General features: G+C 38.4%; 1 protein-coding gene across 9 annotated transcripts in view; it reads right to left on the bottom strand.

The window, feature by feature from the left end:
• Positions 1–21,353, bottom strand: part of TENM2 (teneurin transmembrane protein 2) — a 1,003,091-nt gene that overhangs the window by 70,768 nt on the left and 910,970 nt on the right. For 7 of the 9 annotated variants that reach the window (XM_048960703.1, XM_048960704.1, XM_048960711.1 and 4 more), the window contains 3 exons: positions 11,764–11,958; positions 6,362–6,562; positions 4,726–4,938 (listed from right to left, as the gene is read on the bottom strand). In XM_048960703.1, the coding sequence (XP_048816660.1) occupies positions 4,726–4,938; positions 6,362–6,562; positions 11,764–11,958 (609 nt within the window). The remainder of the gene's footprint in view (positions 1–4,725; positions 4,939–6,361; positions 6,563–11,763; positions 11,959–21,353) is intronic. The other 2 variants (XM_048960706.1, XM_048960709.1) reach the window with 1 other exon arrangement.

The following is a 21,353-nucleotide window of genomic DNA, read 5'->3' on the forward strand; positions in this document are numbered from 1 at the left end:
GAATACAAATCTCCCAATTTGTAACTTAAACTTCTTATCAATCACCCCAGACAGAGTCTTCTTTTTCTTTTCCCTGCACTTTTCCATGAATCTGAAGGTTTTATGTTACTTTTCACCATGTAGTTTAGAGGATCTCAGTTCCTTCAAATCCTTCTTTATTCAAGGCCCTGTAAATCTACAAGATATAGGTACAGTGCTAATAGAGATCTCTGAATTCTTTATTGGCCAAGGAACAATTTCTGCCATTGACACTGTCAGTGTAGAGGCCAAGAACTCAGTGGGAGAAAGAGACTGGCAGATCTTCACCTCCAGAGTTAGATCCTGAAAAACAGCACCAAGGCAAGGAGACAAAAATCTGCAGAGATGCACACATTACCACTGCTAGTTTAGTCTAGCCTTGTGTTTTGCCTTTAGGTAGGCACTGGAAGCTCAGCTTCTAGGGCTGACAGAGGGGTCACAGCTTGTTTGCATTGAAAATAGAAAAACAGAAAAGATAAGAATTATCTTGATTTTAACTTGCAGCAGAGTATCTTTACTATCAAGTATCCTTTACTCCAATCTTCCCTCGACTTCCTGTCTGAAAGCAGGAATGCTTACTTTACACCTACTGCAAGATGTGAGGAGGAGAGAAAGAGGCTTTGGGAATATGGCAGGCTGCCCTGATAAAATCTCCTGTATTGACTTCCAATGAGAGAGCTCACCTTTTAAGATAAAATGTGTTTGCAGTCTTTTAAATTTTACTTATAAATATTCAGGATGAAATCCTGGTTTCTCTGGTCTCACAGTAAGATTTTTACGAATCACTTAATAGCAGATGTATTTCATGCTGCAGGGATATGAATTACAGATAAAATTACACTTTAAAAATGATATTGTTGTCTGCTTCTCAAGATCTCCTTACGTATCACATTGTTCTCAGTCTACAGTTCTGGCAGTTTACATAGAGAACGCCCTCACAGTAGAGTAAAAACAATAGTTTTACACATTCAAGTATTATTTTCAGTGAAAGTAACAGAACGGTTTCATAACAGCATGCTTCAGCAACACACAGATGCTTCAAGGAAAAGATAAATCTTTCATCTTAAAATTCTGGCATGAAATTGGTTCAAGATTTAGCAACTGCTGTATCTTAGGCTTTTGCTTTGTTAGTGGTTTTCCAATAATCTCTTCCTCATCTAGATTACCTCTATTATTTAGTTATAACTTCCTCCATAATTGCAATCACTGAATAGTAATCACTTAATAAAGATATCCTGACAGGTCTATTTTTGCACTTGGAAAAGATTCATTTACTTTATCATCACTCCAGTAAGCAATTTTTCTTCCTAACTGAAGTAGCCAAGTGAAATGAAGTGTCTGGAGCACAGTTCTGCTCTGCTCCAGCCAGCACTTCAGTAAGACCAGGCACCATTTTTATATTATTTGGATATGGATTCTTCAAACTCTGTGTGACATGGAATTTGTGCTGACTGGTTTCTATATATAACTCCATTGATACACAAAGGTGAAGGCTGCCTTGCACAGCTTGTTACCAGTGAGCTGACACTGCAGACATTTTTTTCCTATAATGCAGCTAATGCAGAGACAAACCACATTCTTGTTTAAAGCTCATGAGAAGGAATATGAGCTTAGATACTCAATGCTGAAAAGCCAAAGCGTACACATATAGTGGACTGTTTTGAAAAGACTGACTGTATATTAGATAGAACAAAATAACCTGACAAACTTGGATACCTGCAGGTTGCAATAATGATTTCTTTTCCACTGTGATGGGGATATAGAATGAGAAACTGCTGAAGAAACACAAAGAAAATAAAAGAAAGTTTGGTTTACACATAGAAACCTCTTTTTCCTCACAAAGTAGACTGATTTATCCTGAGCAGACTTGGCTTAAGCCACTAAAATCAAAGTGGGCTTTTCTCCTGACTTGAAAGGATTTCAGACTGGGTCTAGCAATATGTGAATGTTCAGACCAAATAAACTCTCCTGCAGGAATCCCAGTTTTCTGCTTGAAGACTGTGTAGGGAGTGCGTATCGTGAAGTTCCTAGAGAGACTGAACACAGCTATTAAAGAACTGAAGCTGTGCAGAGGGAAGGGAAAGAATTCAGCCTTTGCTCATATGCCTTCTGCACCTGGCCTGGCCTTGCTTCCTCTTTGGACAGACAGACTTGTGGGGTTTCCAAGGTACCTTCCAGACAGGACTAAGGGAATGGCTCTGAATTAAAAAACCATTAATTAACATTCCTGAATATAATTGTTTAAGGCAGACATTCCCTAGCTAGTAATTCTGATCTCAACATTTCAATTGAAAGCTTAACCCATAAAGGGAGCGCACTAAGTTAGAACGAGTTCCTGTAAAATTTAAGTATGTTTTAGCTATTCACACAAACGTTTAAAGTACACAGAGCAATTCATTCTTGGCTCCCAGGACCAATCTATTCTCCAAGGACCAATTGTCCAGTAGTAACTCCTAGTGTTTTCTTTACAATCACTGACAAAGCTTAGTTTTATCACCCTTACCTTCCGCGCTCTCTCCTTTTGAGCCCCCTATAACGAGCCTCTGTGTTAAAAGCAAAGCAGAGAAAACAAACTGATGGGATAAAGCTGTGATGCTTTCCTCAGCTGACTTCCATTTCTGGCATCACGCTTTGTTGCTTTTGTCAATGGTCTGACAGTCAGGGAATGTCTCATTAATACAGCCTCCTCACAACAACATCTATCTGTCCACATGTAGCACACAGCTTATGACTGCACAAATTTAAATGTATGATAAATGGAAGGGCAAACCTAATTTTATTTTATTTTTTTTGCCCAAAGTCTAATCTTCACTGCAGGCAGACCCACGTTAAATTTAAAAGAAACTTTTCTGATACATACCAAACAAAAAGAGCTTCCACTTACTTACTTTAACCACTTCACCAGTGTTGGCCTTCTCTCAAAAGAAAAGTAATAGGGAAAATATTTATTTCACAGCTTTGAAAATTAAACGAAAAATCTCACTTCAGGATTCACTTGTCCAGCTTGTAATTTTTCAAATTCTTTTACGATATCAGTACAAGGCATCTTTTTGTGTGCACAGTAATGAAGACTTGAAATACACTAATTATCTCTGAACAGGCATGATTCTAAAAAATTATTGAAAAAAAAAAGGGCAAAGAAGCAACTTTTAGAATAAGCAATAATTACACAACTTAATGCAAAAATATTTATAAAGTAGGCATTTTGTACTCAATATTACAACAAAACGCCTGGATTAATCTAGCAGAGAGATGTTGACATGATGGAAGTCAGGAAGCAGTTGTGAATAAACGCTCTGCATCTTTGCTGGTGATAAAGTGTTCAATCACAAAAGCTTTGACTTTAATCATATTGCCGTAGTGCGGTGGAAGCATGCAGCACCACAAAGTCAGAGATATGCCCTAAAAATATGATTTAGTTTTACCAATAAGCATATTCTTTTACTTTCCAACTCATGTATGCATCTGAAATGGTTTGTATATTCAAGGAGAAATCAGAGGGGAATGAAAAAGAAAAACAGCTTGAGGGATGCAATAATCTCACCATACTTTTAATTAAAGAAATAGCAATTCACTTGTAATAGGACTGTCCCATTAGGGTCCCTTTTTGCCATGAAAATCTCAATTGACCTACTCCTTTCCCTGGTAAATTCATCCCTTCCAGAAGATCTTGCTTCTTGATTCACCAGGTTTTTTTATTTAAGGTACACCTCATCGTTCTCTATAATTTTTTTTGAGAAAAATACACTTGCCTGAAACTCACACAGTTCCAGTTCATATTTGGAAACTCTTACTCCATATAATTTTGCTTATAGTTATCAAACAAGATTTTACCATTTAGATCTTCCAATTTTCAACTACAATACAGGGAAAATAACATTTTTTTCCTTCCCCCCCCCACCCCTCCAGTAATTTGATAATATTGTCCAAATACCCCGCCTGACTGCTCGTAGGGACAAAATAAAGAACATCATTTAGGAACAATTAATTGCTCTTCAAAATAAGATTTCAAGTGCTGTAATTGAAGGGATAGCACATCATTACTTTGTGTAAGTATAACCTTTTTGAACTTCCCAGGCTGACACATCACAGCTGAGATGCAATCGTGTTAATCACAGCACTCTGCATGATGCCAACACTGCGCTGAGCAACACACTATTAGGAAAGGGTACAGCAGCATGCTGCACTACTTGTCAGGCCCTCCCATGCTGTGATTGTCTATATGCAAACACCATGCCCACTGTCACAGCACAACACAGGGAAATGCTAGGGAGCTATTTCTGTAGCACCAGGAGCACTTATTCCTCCACCACTTGACCCCTGCTCTGTGTGGAGATGGTGGTGGTGTGTTTCAGATGTGATGTATAATAGCAGGAAAGCACTGATGCATCAGACCAGGAAATTAAAAAAGATGCCATTCACACAAAGGAATGTTTAGTTAAGTTTGAAAAGCTTGGCTCAAAGGACACCGTGATGGACCATTTGTTACATCTTTACTTACTAATGTTTGTTTGCTGTGGATTTTTTTCCCCCCAAACCAGCTTGTTATTTATTTTCAATGCTTCTAAGAGCTCATCTGCATTTCGCCCAACACACTTGGAGCCCAAGATAATATTGGAAAGCGTTAGGGTCCTTAAAGGAACAGCCTATCACAGTACACCACAGTAACTATGTCTCTACGATTTATGAAAAGAAAGCAATATGTGCCTGTTTCGGTGCCTGTCGTTTGCCTACCAATGGTGCAGTGCTCCCCATTCCAGCCCTCTCTGCATTCACATTTCCCATCTTTACAAGTTCCGTGCTCTGTACAACGGGGATGGCACACACGCTGGTCACACGCTTCTCCTGTCCACCCTTCTTCACAGCGACATGCTCCGCCAATGCACACCCCATGGGTGCCACAGTCTACAGAGCACACTTCTAGGAGAAAAAAAGAATACAGGTTATAGCTGGCTTATGTCAGAGGCAACCTAAGTCAGCAGTTGAGCAGAACAGGCACCCTTTTGCTGAAAGCAGGCCTCTTCTCGTGGGGATCAAAACCAGCGTTAAGCACTGAACTTTGTGAAGTTCAGAAAATGATTACAAAAATCTGCTGCTGTATTCTGGACAGATCACGGTCAAGCTGTGTCCTCCATTCCAATGCAGAGAATTTCCTCAATGCCTTTCAGTATGGCAGAAGGGGGAACATGGATCTGCTTTACTCAAACCTGAACCTGCGCTGATTTTAACACATTTGTTTATTAAGAACGAGACTGAAACTCACCTAAAACACATTCAGCAGAGAATGGTCACAATTCAGGGTCACAGAGACTCTCGGAGTGACTGGAAAACATACTTGCAAGTGACAGGTTTGGAATCCTATTGCTAATAATGGTGGGACACACAGTACCTTGCTCCTAAATTCTCTTGCTCTCTGCCAGCAGTCACAGAAAAGCAGAGGGTCTTTTGCCTCACGCATCATCAAAGAAATTGACAGTTTAAATTCTCATTCATGAATTTTGCTGGCTGCTGCTAATGCATGAAGCAGAAAAAACATATCTCGATCCTCATTTCACTGGTGGGGTATTCTGAGTCATTAATTTTAAGAAATAACTGAATAAATGTGAAAGCTGTAAATATTACTTTGAGAGACAATTGCACCTCAAGAATCAGCTCACAATATAAATGCAAAACTCCAAGTATTTTTTGCCACAAATAGAACATTTGCTGTCACGTCAAAGCTGTTCTTTTTTTCCCCTTAGCTATTTCTGTTAGAATAAACACTTTTACAATATTCAGTCAACTGAAGCATTGAAGAGGATGAATTTTTCAGCTTACACTTCTGTTCTTGCTTTTTAGAGTGCCTTTTGCCCTAAAACTAATTGCTTAAATATTCAGTGTACAACTGAAAATTGAAAAATACCCCATATTTAGGAGATCTTGCTGTTTCGTGATATTTTTCGTAAGTGGGTAGCATTGTGATGTGCCATAAAACAAGCACCAAAAATAGAGTATTTGCAAATATTATGGACATATCTGTGAATCTCTGCAATGGAAGTTTTCAGTCAAAGTGAGGAAAGAGATATGAAGCAGTTAAGTAACTTTCTCAGTTCAGAAAGAAGTCAGTATCTGAAGGAAATATGGGCTCCTAACCTACACCCCCACCCCGAGCTGTCAGTCCCAAATTAGGGATGTCACAAAAAATAATCTAAAATGTATGCATGCTTCTTTCCAACACAGTCCAGAACAGGACCAAGCCTGTTCCTAAGAACAGTTCCTATTTGCATTTCCAATCCGCCTCCAATATTAACATTTTTCCAGAATAGGAGCACTGATGCAAAATTGCAGGAAATAGTTTTCTTACCAACGGAGCAGTCAGGACCCATCCAGTTGGGATCACAGCTACACAGGCCGGTGTCAGACAGGTATGTGCCGTGCCCACTGCACTGGTCTGGACACTGGGCTCTGGGAAGCTCACAGTTTATTCCACCCCAGCCTGGGCTGCAGAGACATTCTCCGTTCACACAGACTCCGTGATTGGAGCATGTTGGATCTAAGCAATCAACTAAATAAGAAAACAAAAAGAATGCACACAAAGGTCAGTTCCCACAATACAATGTATGGAAAAAAAGTAGATGGACACTTTTAAGATCTTGACAGAGCGGCAAAATAGAACAAATCATTATGATTCTTCATGTCCTATAAGTATCTGGTCTGAGAATAGAGAAGTGTGAAGGAACCTGTGCTTTGCATTAGGTCCATCTGAAATAGGGAGTGGCTGAAAAACAAACTCTTACTGCATGAAATCCGTGGTAAAAAAGCACAAAGGCTCAAAAATAAAAGCTACATACACACAGTGAGATTCCATACATAAGCCTTAAATGGGGACTTTACTTCTTAAATGCACTCTAGTTCTAACGAGTTAAAGAGTATTCTGAATAATAACTTAAAAAAAACCAAAACCAACAACCAACAAATGAAATGCAGTATCTTCATCAGTACTACTATTACTGCCATTCAAATGCTGGACGCCTGTGAGAATGATACTGTGATATTTCAGTTGGGTACCTAGAAGTCAAATTATCTGTGGCTTTCAGATTCCTACTCCACTATGGCAGTGAGACTGACAAGACCCAGTTACTTCAACCTACGTTCTAACCAGCAGACAATTCTTTAGTAAATAAAGAAACACAGATGTGGATACAGATTTTGTCTCTTCACCATCCAGAAACAGCAGAAGAAGAAAGTAAAAAAACAGTTACGATGGAAAGGCATCCATAAAATGTCTTTTGCCATTTTAGCCCTGATAAATAAACGGAATGTTACGACCTTTCTTTCAAATAAACTCTATCAGTAACATTATGGTTGTCCAAATTTCCATCTCATATCATGAATTTGTGTAAGTGTGCTATGCTTTCCTGCAAACAGCAGCATGAGGTTTTACCAGCTGCCTCTTGCTGGGGAATTGAGGGCCAAGGTCAAACTTATGCCCTAAATAAAATGAATTCACCTCATGACTAGTATATATCAGCTCACAGGAGAAGAATCAAGAATGATTGGCATTCTCTTTTGCAGCTCTAGGAAGATCTCAGTTTATAATGAAAGTGATTTATCTCTCATCTTTTCCAAATTGATCCTTCTAAATTAAGGCAGAGACATTTTCATTTTAACTTCTGTGAACAATACTTGATCTCTTAAATCTCAACTTTTCTATAAACAGACATGTCAAATTATTTTATGAAGTTACAGAACATTTAAAGTAAGTATATAGATTAGATACAACTCAGGATTGAAGCAGGCACGTTTAGATATACAATAATGTGAGTTATCAGAATAACTCACGTTAGATTTTAATTCAGATTACAGTAGCACAGAAATTACTGTAACGTTTCTTACAAGATTTTCACAGTAACAATGACCCCAGTGTGGGGGTTCTGCTAAGATTTAGAGTTCAGTTAATGGGATCTGAAAATATTATTGTGCAATTTAGTGTAAACATAAGCAATGATTGCTCAGGAAAAAAATTGCCAAAGAAAAATGACAAATTACTAATTGTTCTAAAACTATCCAGAATGCCTTCCCCGCACTGTTAGTGTGCCTTGGTGCTGAGCAAAACCAGAAGCTCCAAAGAATACGCCTTTCACGACACTTCTGTTGAACCAGACAGGCAAAAGAATCTTATCCAATAAATAAAGAAACAGAAGAAAAAATTAGGTCAATTTATCTCAAGGGTGAAGGTCATGTCTTCCCCTAAATGTATTATTATTTTTTAAAGGTAATATTTTCATGTGAAATTTAAATGGATAATGTGCAGCTTTCTGTTGTGTGTTGCAGCACAGCTGGGAACCTGAGGAAATACTGAGGAGTACCAATGTATGCCCCCTTTTAGAAATGTACCTCCTTCCTTCTCAATTGCTAATGAAAGCAGTGTGGAACAAAAACTTATCCTTCTACATAAATGCACTATCTTTCCTCTTTGCAAAATTGCTGTATGCTTTCAGCTGAGCTTTATTAACACAGAATGAGCCTACCAATTCCCCCAAATCCCAGCCCACCATTTTACAGAATAACAACTCATGTGAACCCTGCCAAAATGAGCGTAGCTTGATTACCTGCAATAGGACTGCACTGGCTAATTCTGCACAGGCTCTGTCCCCAGCTCTTTAGAAGAGTTTACAATGGACTTAATAAGGAATTATAAATGGAGATTCTTTGGTGTTTAAACAAAGGACAACACGCTTTAGCAAGCCACTCTGTTAGACTTGGAATTCGTAGTCTCTTGGCAGCTCAGATCATTAGAGCTCATTTAGTATTGGGCCCTCTGTAGATTTGATAAAAAGGGTACTGAAAGCAATTTATATCCCTAAGGACAAAAAAGGAGGTCAAGGAGTTTTATGAACAATATGTACCATAAACCCCCAAAGAGCCATGAATTACATTTATGAAGTTAAATGTCATTGAAAAATGACTCGACCATGAAAGTGACAAGAAAAACACCGTTAACCTAATTTGTCAATTTGACTTGTCTCCCCACATACCAGATTGAATGAAACCTGGCAAACATGCCCCTTCGTTTTGTGTGCAAATTTGTTAATAGAACAACAGTGTTTATGCTGCAAAAATTGTGCATCAAAAATATTGATTTTAGTGCCACTTTCATTTCAGGTAAATTGTTTGAACAGTGAGACCATGATGAATATCAGAAATAAAAAGTGAACTGGAAGAAGAAATGCTGACCCATTTGTTCTAATTCAGTTTCCTCGCTGGAAAATGGAGGATGAACCAACCTTTGCTATTCTTTCTGAAAACTCAAATCAGTAGAGATTTCATATTACAAGATATATTTATCTTGTATACAGATATATTTATTTGTATTGTTCTACCATTAATTCAAACAGAAAGTTTAAATGTGAGCAGATGATTACTTGCAACTGGAGAGACTTCATATCAGATCCTCTTCCCAGACCTCATGAATTAATAGGAGAAATATGTAAAGAAGTAATGGAATTTTAGAGAAGAAATGTTGGTTGGTTCTTTATGTATTTGTAAATTAATTTATTGAGTTATTTATTGCTCAATGATGTATGCAAAAGGTTATTCTAACCTTTTCTATCATGTTATCGGCACTTCCAAGCTTGCAGTTAATACCTCTTTGCCTTTGTAATCCATTTATCTGTTAGAATCCTTATCCTTTGAAGCACTGGTGATTAAATAATCTATATCCTTTCCCCTCACATATTAATGCATCTCCCCAACACTGTTGACTGAAAATTTTGGAGCGTTTCCAGCTCTGAAAGGTGTTTACATTAACTCCTTTGCAGCTATACATGCACTAGCTTGTTCTATAAACTTATCTGGAATTGCTGATGTTTTGGTTTACCCACTTCAAACGTTCGCAGTAGGATAAGCTGAATTAAGCACTAGAAAAACCTACTTCTCTTACAGGAGCGTTAGGGGATTCGAGATGTCTAGCCCAAATACAGAACAAGCATTCTACACAATTGAAAGTAAAGAGAGCATCTGGAAATTATAATATAAATGGATGAGGAACTGCTTACAAGGTAAAATTTATGGAATTAAATGAAAGAAGGATCAATTTAGGCCATCTACCATAGTCTCTCTAATAATATTAACTCTAATATAACAATGAGGAACATGATGAAATTCATATAACTTAATTAGACTGAGCAAACAATTGCAGTTTGTGCCACAGAGGTTCTGCATTCCTGGGGGATAGACTGGATGTTGCAGAGTGTGCTACATGGTCCTTTCCATGTCCAGTGCCCATGAGAACACTGCTTACAGCAGGGTATTTCAGACCATCTTTGAATTTTTCCCAGAAATGTACACTCCGAGTGAACTGCAAACTGTCAAATCTACCATTCAAAAAGGACATTACAGAATTTTCTGGATGTTGCATAAACTGTAAAAAAAAGAAATGGAAAATCTACTGATTCCAGTTGAGTTCTGAATTAGAGCTACAGTGTTGTGAAAAATTCCTGGAAAGAGATGACAAGAATGAAGAAATTATTGCAGTTTTGGCAGTGCCACCAGTGAGAATCACAGCTTATTTTTGCTCCTAGCAAAATAACTTCGCACAGACTAATGCACAGTCTTGTCCCAAAGCTGATGACTGCAGTCCATATCCAAAGAAGTCCCTTGGTGGTTTAGGTCCCTATAGTTTTCTTCCTTCCTTCCTTCTCTTTCCTTCCTTCCTTCGTTCCTCCCTTCCTCCCTCCCTCCCTCTCTTCCTTTTTACTTTAATGGGAGAAATAGGTGTTTGGTAAGATAAACATTGATGCATATGTAGTGTACAGGGCTGCATTCCACTCAGAATACTCCTTAGAGGCCCTTCAGTCCTAAACCCATGCAGCTCCAGTTCTGTCACCTTTGTCTTCAAACTGCTCCTCCTTTTGGAGGATTAATAAACTCTGAGAAGTCATAAAATTGCTTGAAATATTACTCTCTGAGGACATGCCAAGGTATGCAGAACTGTCGATCCAGCAGTCCTCTGGAGAGTTAAATTCCGTTCTAAAACTATAGCAATGCATTTTAAAAAGAACAGGAGTCTGACTGACACAGTGCATTCTAACGGCACCCACTGTGAATAAAACCAACACCAAGCTCAATGTATGACCACATTTTCAATGGGTCATTTTGTTACATTTGCTCACCCTGCATACACAAAGAACTGGACACTTCCAACACGAAAAGCTTTTCTGCACTTCAAAAGTAGTTGCTGTTTTCATGTGCCAGCTACCTTTCTTTACTCCCATGAGACTGCAGTTAATAGGAGTAATGTGTGCTGGGTGATGTCTGTATGCAACATGGACACCCAAGTCTTTCCAATCTGTCACATCAACTTCTGTTTTAAAAGCGATTTATCTCTTTGCTTTGTGTGGAGCTGCAGTTACACAATTCTCCCTACTACTACTCATTTTTACTCTGCATTTCAAATCTAAATTGTTCAATACATATAATCCATAAGAAAAGATTTATCTTCTGTCTTCAGAAAAGGAATTATTCAGGTTTACTTGTGGCAGACATTCTTAGCACCACATAACAGTGTATATAAAAATCAGAACTTTAATTTAAGCTTTCATGGATCCGTACAATCGTGATGGACTACGTTCTTACCTCTCTTTCGCAATATCTGCTACAGCAGTTTTACATTCAGAATGTTATTGTCCTTTCCTTTCTTTTCTAAGAGCTCCAAAACCAGAAAAAAAATCTCACAATGCAGAAAGAAAATGTGCCCAGCATTACCTTCTTCACAGTTTTCTCCTTTATAGCCAACAGAACAGACACAGTTCCCTTCGATGCAGGAACCATGACCTCCACACGAGGGATCAATACACTGGCTGATGGGTACATCACATTCTGGACCTTTCCAGCCACTGTAGCATAAGCAGGTTCCTTTAGAGTACTGACCATTGCCACTGCACAGCACTGGGCAGGCAGCTGGAAAATTGAACAGAAGAAAAAACAGCACATGAGGTCAGAAAAGTATTCCTGTAAAAGTGCATTAAAAATCCACTACTAAATAGTTATACACAAGTATCTTAATTAGCTGGAAAAATTAAGCCAATTTGTACTATTTCAGCTCTTTGCAAAGAAACTATTTGAGTACTTTTTAACAAAGCATGCATATGTTGGGCATTCTGCGAGTACATCTACTATTCTTTACAATCCACCCATGATGGCTGGGATAACTAATGAGGCAATGTGAAGAGACCTGATTCTGACATTATTCCGCCTGGTTCCATTAGGTAACGTCCAGTTTTCACAGTCAGCAGAACACAATCCCCCAAACACGTCAGTATACAGCATCTTTCTTCTTTCACAACATTTTTTAATTTAGTGTTCCAAAATTTCTATGACCCTATGACTTCTTTTTCCCTCATAAGGATCTTGAACACAGAAGTAACAAAAGCTTTCATTTTTATCTACAACAAACTCATGCGCCACCAATATAACTGCCTAATCTTTACCCGTATCCCAGAGTGAACGTTTCTTCCCTGGGTGTATTGGCAAGAAATAACCATTAACTCCTACCCCTTCCTGTTGTATTAAAGGAATAAGAATTTCTGAGCAAATATTAAGGACTCATTATGCAAATGAACTGCAACCTAGAAATAATAAAGGTGGTTTTGGATACCAAATGTTGGACATATGCAGAACAATGGAAAGAAGTAAATAGTTTATTAAAACACATAAAAGTTACACTAAGGCATTTTTACACATCTATATGCCTATGACTGTCATACAAACACGGCAGACTGTGAACTTACATGCCTGCCAAACACAACATATGGTCCCCAGCCAGAGAAATGGAAAAAATAACAAAGAAGTAAAAGAAAATAGAACTAATGAAGTGTATCTTTGATAAGAGGTGCACTTTTGCCCTCTTCTTTGATAAAGTCTATAAAGTATATCCCCATCTTTTCAACTTTCAAAGCAATCAGAAACTAATGGCTACTTCTACAGTACCAAAAATATACTCCAAAGCTACTATTAATCATTAAAAGGTCTTTCTGTCCCTCTTGCTTCTATTATCCCGTTAACCTGAATGATCAAGAAGAACCAAGTAATTGATTTACTACAAAGAAACATGTAATTGTCCTGTTATATGACTTCTCCACTGTTCAGCAACCCTTATTAATCTCAGCTGTCCACTGATCTGCTGCAAATACACATTTGAGAAGGGATTATTTTCAAGAATTTTCTTCTTTGAAGCAGAAAAAAAAAATAATTAGACAAACATATTCACATTTTTAACCTTGGATTTCAGCTAAAATTGGAGTGCTGCAAATCATTTCAATTAGGATTATAAGTGACATATATATATATACACATATATATACAAGTGACATATGTCACTTCTATAGCACTTTTTAATCTATTTTTTTTCCTACAAGAAAATAACAATAAAATCAATAAGTTGAGGTTGGATGGTTTTTTTTTGCTTTCCCTTCACTGTCTCAGTGCCATATGATTAATCCTTTGGTAGAAATAGCAACACCATTACTCTGAGTCTTTTCAATTTTGTTTAATTTTTTTCTCCTTCACTCCAAAATTGAGTGCAAATAAAATATAATTTTCAGTAGCAGTTTTCAGATTTCAAAGGTGATATTTGCTTTTAAGTGCTTTACTGTGTTTTATGAAACTTTATGCTACGCTTTCTACTCCTGCTTTTTGCAGCTGGTTTTAGAATTATGCCTACTGAACGATCTGGATTAAAATGCAATGGAGACAAGCATCCATCATGTCCACACTGCACTCTGAGTCATTCTGTTTTAAAGCTTTTTTGCATGTCACTATGAAACATCCTTCCACAATATACATTCAACCATTAGCACTTTGGATACCATTCCACTTACTGTTAATTCTGTCCTCAAGCATTACATCAGGGATTCTATCTCAGCTCCTCAGCATGCACTTACTGCTCTTCACAGCCTAGAAATGCTAACTGCTGCTATGGTAGGCCATGTAGGTGAGCCATTCAGAATGGGATCACAGTAGGACCACTTCCACTGCTGTGGATCAGAAGGTGAATGATCAGAAGGCAGCTCGTCCCAAAGACCTGGAGCAATCATACTGAGTGCCAAGTCTGAGATGCCACCTTCCACACCCTGACACACTGTAGAGTCTCATCCTAACATAAAATCTCTCTGAGAAAGTCACACCGTTGAGCTACTGTATATGGTGGTTAAACTTGCAGCCCTACTGTTCAAGTTCATTACTGAATGAAGTGCTACTGCTAGATGCATGTTCTCTATATGCTTCCAAGCCATTGAAAAGACTTGATGTTATTCACGGCTGCTCAGTGTAGCTGCTCCAACTACACTGTGACATGACTGCACATCTTGCTTTTGTCTATCAGTCTCAACAACAGAGAAGATGTCTGTTCTGCAACCCTCTCCTCTGGAGTCAAAATTAAAATACAGACAATAAGCCTATTCGAGCAAATTGCCTACAAGAGGGACTTGAGGAATTGCCTACAAGAGGGACAAGAAATAAACAGCCATCATTAGAAATCAAACAAAGAAAACAAAAAAAAACCAACCACCATGCAATTTAGATGGGATCCACCTAGACCTAGCTACAGTAACGTGTCAGACATCTGCTGTAAGATTGCTTCTTTCCCTGCCTTGCACTTTAAATCTAAGTAATCATTTGGCGATTATGGTCCAGTTAGACAAACATATATCTGTTTTTTGGAATATGCCTATGGGAGGGTCATTTTCATCTCCCACTTTTAATCCAGATTTGCAGGGTTCAACTTCTGGGAGACCAGAGATTGTATGGCTGGCATAGCAGAAGAAGGATTACCAGATGGTGCTGGGCTGCAGAATAAAGAGATCCAACAGTAGTTTTTTTTTTTTCTTCTTTTTTCGGTGTTCCCTTGCCCTGTTCTGGAGCTTTAGGAATCTAAGCGAAGCTGAAAGCCATGTTGTAGCTTTTTGTTTCTCTCTTTGTGCTTCAATCAGGTCAGAGGGTTCACAAGACTATTTAGTCCTTGGCAAAGCTTCTCTATTACTTCAAAAGCAATCTGCCTTCAGTGATCTGCAGTTGAGGGATGCACTGCCAAGATGTTAGTGACATAAGAACTAACTTTGCACAAATGAAAGAATCTGTCATTTAATCTTAGGAATTAAAATAACAGAGTTAAGATTTAAAAAAATGTAAGCAAGAATGCAAGCAAGAGTGGGTAGTGAGAAGCTGTTTTGTCACTGCTGTAGTAAACTGCTCTTCATTAATGCTTCTACTCTGGGTTTATTAGTTGACTTCAGTGAGGAACAGAGAGAGAATCAAGCTGCTTCTGTAGAAAACAATAGCAGGCTGTCAAAGAAGAGTTCTGTTAGGCTTAATTGCTAGGTCATATTGCTGAAGAGTGAAATCCAGAGCACTCGATCATAATTTTCCATCAAGCTTGCCTCAATAAATGTCCAAACAACTCAGGAGTCATCTGCAGTTCTGGTTTTCTAGGAGTGCTTATTTCCCCCATGTGCAGCAGACATCTCCTATTCCAGCACAGTCCTGGTTTCTCATCTAGCATGCTGGAAGAATGTGAAGGAATAAAAGGTTATAGAACAATTAAGTTCTATCTCATTTCTGCAGGCAGATTACACTGCATAAAGACAACCATCACCATCAAAAAGGGGACAGAACTGTTAGGAAGTACTGAAAAACTCCAGTCAGATAAGCACAGAGGTGAATCCTCTGAGTCAAGCTGAAACAAGGACAACAGTTACAGCCACGAATGTGGTTTTGGTGATGTGATTCTGCCTTTTACCAATACTTGAACAAAACAGCCTGGGTTCTTAACATTGCTGTCAGCTGATTTAATTACAGATGATGGAACGTATAGGCCTTTGAGTTCTGTGGGATGCACAAATTTAAGAGCGTGAATTGGGCAGTGAAGACCGGCCAAAAACCTGTCTGAAAGTTCTCCCTCTCAAAGTTTTCACTGAAAATTTTGGAGTAATGATAATATTCCCTGGTGGATGAGAAAAAATGATAACAGTCCACTACACATGGACTAGAAAGGGAGATTGTTAGGGATAATGCCCAAGTTGCAGGGCACTAAAAGCCATCATTTTGTCCACGGATATTTAATAAGTATCCCAGCTGCAGTCCATGTTCACACTCCTTTCACCCACCCCTATGGTATTCACACATACGTACTCACCAGAGTTTTCTTCAAGAGCATGACAAGAAATCAGTAAAGGATATTTCAGGAGCCAAATGCTTGGAGGTAGTTGCAGAACTTGGTTTAGTTTAAATGCTGCTTGGTTAGAGGCCTTCCCCTGATACCTGAAGCTCAAAAATGGCTGTGAAGGGGCCTGGCTCGATTCCTCCTTCTGTAGAGCAAATACTATCCTAGTGCAGAGAATTCTGTATCATTAGGACCTCAGATGTCAGTTCCGTGGCAGCTTTCTTCCAGTTCCTCTCATAATACAGGCAAATTCATATACTTGCCTTGAAAGTTATGTGACTTTCTGGGCACACAATTATGCAGACCTGAAAGATGTTACAAGTTGTACCTGAACTGCTTCCCTGCCCTGGACTAGGTCATAAGCAATGTCTTTATAATGATCACATTTTGCAAGCAGAGCAGCTCTGTAAAGCTGCAAACATGGCATAAGAAAGTTAGCTTCCTTTGTGCTATCTTCCGGCTTATTCAGAGCCCAAACAAGTTTTCAGCCATCACCCCATATCAAATCAAAGTTCTTTGACATCTGCTCCACAGAAACCTGTGGTGAGAAGCTCACGGCAGGTTGGTGAGGGGTGTCACTGGTCTGGGTGGACAAATGATTGTGTCTGTGCCAGTGAGGTGCTGTTCAACTAAGGATTAGAAAGGTTGTACCCATAATGCTTGTAATCCCTGATTTTAAATATAAACCAGACTCTTCCTACTGCAAGTTGATTCACACAAAAGATGAGGTTGACCATGTATTTACAGTGTACGGAGAACTGGGCCTGATTGTTGAAGTGTCAGTTCAAGGCTACACTAACAGAGCACTTACACAGAGCCTAAAGTCCTCTTATATTAAGTAAATTGTTCTTTGTTTGATTGACCACTAGGAACTGTAGTGAAGTCCAACGTAGAATGAACTTCTAACCAAGGACCTCAGAGTGGACATTCCGGGTGCAATCCCTCTAGAAGATAACTCACTCAGATTCTCTAATAGCTCACACTAGGACTTCCTTTTAGCAGAGAATAAGCCGTTGCAATATTATGCATGATTTTGCAAATATGTTAGAAAAACAGATCACTGTTTATCAGAAATCAATCTGAAACCAACAAATGCAGTTCAAATCAGATCCAAGCTTTAGCAGAAATACAGGTAAGATAAAATCTGATGTCATCCACAACTGCCTGTTTCAGATACCTAAAAAATATCTGCAAAGTCACATTTTACAGACATGCTTCTTTTTTCGGCCTTCAACTTAGTAACCCACATGGAGCACTTCATCTAAAAACACTAACTTCTGTTCCAAGGACAAACACGAAGAACGTGTAAGCAGGTGAAGATGTATTTTACTGATGCTAGAGCTGAGTCCTATGACTATATATTAAAGTCTGAACTAATTGTATGTAGATCCACTCCAAAAACCACAAACAAGTTGTTTTCTTTTGCCTACGGTCAATCTCCTGAAGTTAGACCTACTTACATATCAACAAACTTATTTCTGAATAGTTTAAAATCCACCAAACCATAAAAAACGAAGGAACAACAAACACCTGAATTTTATAAAGTCCACCCAGTTGCATAAGCTGTTAATTTTGGACAACGTGACTGAAAATGTTGGCTCTACAATTTACATTAATATTGTTTTAAACAAAACAGTTCTGAAACATTACAATCATCACGTACATCTCGTTACATAAAATGTCAGCCCACGAGATATTTCTAAAAAGTAGGAGACATCAGATATGTATTTTCAGTTGTAGTTTAAAAATACACATTTTGTCTGCCAACTTCATCTTTCCTATTTTACCTTTAAACCTATTTTAATCAGGTAGGTGCACATTTCTTGTCTGCAGGCCTACTGCTTTCTCCTGGAGTTCATTTACTGATAAGAGAATCTGAAATAACTTCTAAAACCGCCCTGTGGTTTATGATATTTCATTTTTACTCATTTATGCTATTTCCAAGCCACTTTCCTGGTATGAAGCTTTACGAAGCTCCCATACCCATCAAGCTTTACCCGAAGAAAATAATTTGGGAATGGGAGCTGGAATGAATCCTGCCCATCTGTTCTGTATGCCTCACAAGCACTCAGAAAGAATGGCATGGACTGGCCTACCTGCTTTTCTGAGATTGCTAACTTCAGCCAGGCTGAAAAAGAACAGTAACAATTAGCAAGACCTAGAGTATCTTGCAGCTTGCTCTAGGACAGGCGTCCAATCCACAGCACTGGACAGCTGGTAATGAGGTCCCAAAATATTGTGAACTTTTAACACAATTATGTGATTTTCAGCAGTATTTTTCACGAGTTCATTGCTCATAGCTTGAGCACAGACTGTATAGGCTACAACAGAACACTGCTGAGGGGAGAGCAGTGCTGACCACGTCTCTTACCCACTGCACTGTGTGGAGTTGGATTGAAACCTGTATGTGTTACACATTCTGTGTGCTTGTGCTGCTGGCAAATAAAACACCACAATTACTAATAATAATATTTCATCTTACCTACATGGGTGAGTGCCTGTGAAGACACACATTTTTTGTTATGAAGCAGACATGTAGGATTTCCTGCTTAATTAAAACTGGGGCTGGTGTTATTTTGTAAAATAATTTAAAAAGACAGCATATTCACTGCAGAGGAAATATTCAGAATATTCTCGCAGTGCTGACAAATCTTGTAGTTCTCAATGTCTCAAAAAGTTCACTAACTTGTGAACTTCTGATACTGATAACTTGTGGTATATTTTTAATTAGTTTTGCAATATGCATTTGATTAATATTTCACAAAAAACAACGTTATGTTTGTGTTGTCCTTCTTTCTTCATGCTTTGATGAAAAATATTACTTATATGTATTTACTATCATATGTATTTTATATGAGGCCCAAGACAATTTTTCACTCAAGGCCATCCAGGAAAGCCAGAAGGGTGCATGCCCATGTCTGAGGACTTTCTGCTCTGCCAAGGAGAAGCCTGGAAGTCAGTTCGTAGAAATTCACCCAAGAGCAGAACGAACACAAAACTGTTACTGACAGTATACAAGCTTCCTAAGTTGCTTCTCAAAACTGTTTACTTTGACCACAGAAAGCACAGTTTAGACTGTTTAACAGTATCATTCTCCATGTTCTACACACCACGGCAGAACCAGGAGGAAGCGCACAGCGCTTCCCAGCAGTCACGCTCTGCAGTCCCTACTCAGTTGCCCAGATCTGAGCCATACAATGCTCCCTTCTCTAGCTCTGTCAAACTGCACATTAGTAAGCAAGAATGAGATTCACAAAAGAATTTCCAGAAGGACAAAAAACTCATCAGGTGTGTCAAATCTCTGACATTCAGAAACCATTTGGGGAAAGCAGCACACGCTGACTTAAGCACTAAAGTATGGATGCTTTAATTAATCCGGGGTGAATTTAATTGCTTTAGTTAAGTGGAAATCGGGTTAAAAATGATGCAGAGCATGCTGGGGTGTGTTAAAAACATGACATATGAGTTGGATGAATCGATAAATTAAAAGCGCACAGATGTTTTAATTAAACCCAGGAAAGTTAACGAAGATCACTAGAGACTTTTAAGCCTATGATTAATTCAATTCATTTAAAATACCTGTAGAGATATGGGGATGCCTCCATTTTGAGAGTTAAAGAAGTTCTCAATCGATAAGTACTTAAAAGCTGTTCGACAAGAAAAAAATGGCAGGATTTTTATAGAAGTGATTGAACAGCAATAATTGTATAATGAATATTTACATTCTTCTGAACACTCAGCAAACTTTTGCCTTGACCAAAATTTATCAAAAATGTCACAGCTTTTCTCGTCGCCTGCAGCATGCAACCCTCCATGTCGAAAAGACAACACGTGGTGTATCTTCCTGTGTCACTCTGCAAAGGATCCATTTCCATTAAATATTTGCTTTCTTTGCAATTATTACAAAAATCCATGAAAGAAATATGAATGTTTATTCCTACACTACCTAGCAAAACATAGATAATATGAACTTTTAAGTGCTGAGTATAAATTTTCAGAATCACAGCATATTTTGATGTTATCCCTTTGGGATTGCCCGCTTGGTCCTTGCTTTAGGTATAGAGCCTGATAACAATGCACAGCAGCAGTAAAAACTAAGCAACTGTCAGATATACCTGAACAAATTTCACAGTGGACTGAAAGGTCTGCAGCTCCATTACTACTAAGATGAAGATGGGCTTGAAGATTAACTAGCCATCAACAAAGATCTAAATCTCAGTTCTCTGAAGATACAGACTTCTAAATGGTTGGAGAAGATTGCTGTGTGTTCTCACTGCTAAAGCCAGAGCTAAACATAAAAAAAAAAAATCAAGCGGTACAAAGCAAACTACAAATTGGAGAGAGAGAGGAAAGAAGACATTTCAATTCACATGAACACCTGAAAAATCCTCAAGATGTGTCAGGCTTCAAACTGTCTTGTGGACTTTCTCTTGTCATTACTTTCTGAATTTGACACTTTGTCAACCTGTCTGTTCTGCCTCCACTATTACTGAAGCCCTGCAACTATCACTATCTATGCTAAAGAAATGATTGTAGCTCTCCATGCAGCACACTAAGATCATTTGCAAAATGGCAGAGATTAATTTTCAGCTATTCCATTCAGGAATCCCCTCGTAAATAGGGAACCTCCCTGTAAAGACAGCCGCATTAACACGGGTCTTTACATGCATAAGTGCATTCAATGAAATGGGAGTTGCCAATCAGTTTGTTAGATATTCTGTTAAAAAAAAAAAAAAGGACAAAAAAACCAAAAAACAAACAAAAAAACCCAACCCAAAACATAACCCTGCTACCCTTTTTTTTCTTTTTTTTTTTCCCCCCCTTTGGAACAAGTAACACTACCCTAGAGATGAGCAGTTGACCCAATTGTAAAAACAGAGAGAGATAAAAACTACTTTGTACCAACAGATGGCATTAGGTGTTGAGCTAGGCTACTGCCATAGGCAAGCATGTGGCTCTTCATTTGCATGTGTGATAACTTTGACCCTTGGAAAACAGAGGAGGAAGGAAAACAAGTTTAGATGTTTCAGTGGCTGTCTTAGTGGAAAGAACCAGAGAGGAATCAAGGAGATGAAGCTCCTAGCTTTCAAAAGGCAGCAGCAAGGAGAACCAACACATTTGAGAATTATGCTTCCAA

This window comes from Lagopus muta, chromosome 14 (genome assembly GCF_023343835.1).
Source record: "Lagopus muta isolate bLagMut1 chromosome 14, bLagMut1 primary, whole genome shotgun sequence".
Taxonomy (NCBI): domain Eukaryota; kingdom Metazoa; phylum Chordata; class Aves; order Galliformes; family Phasianidae; genus Lagopus; species Lagopus muta.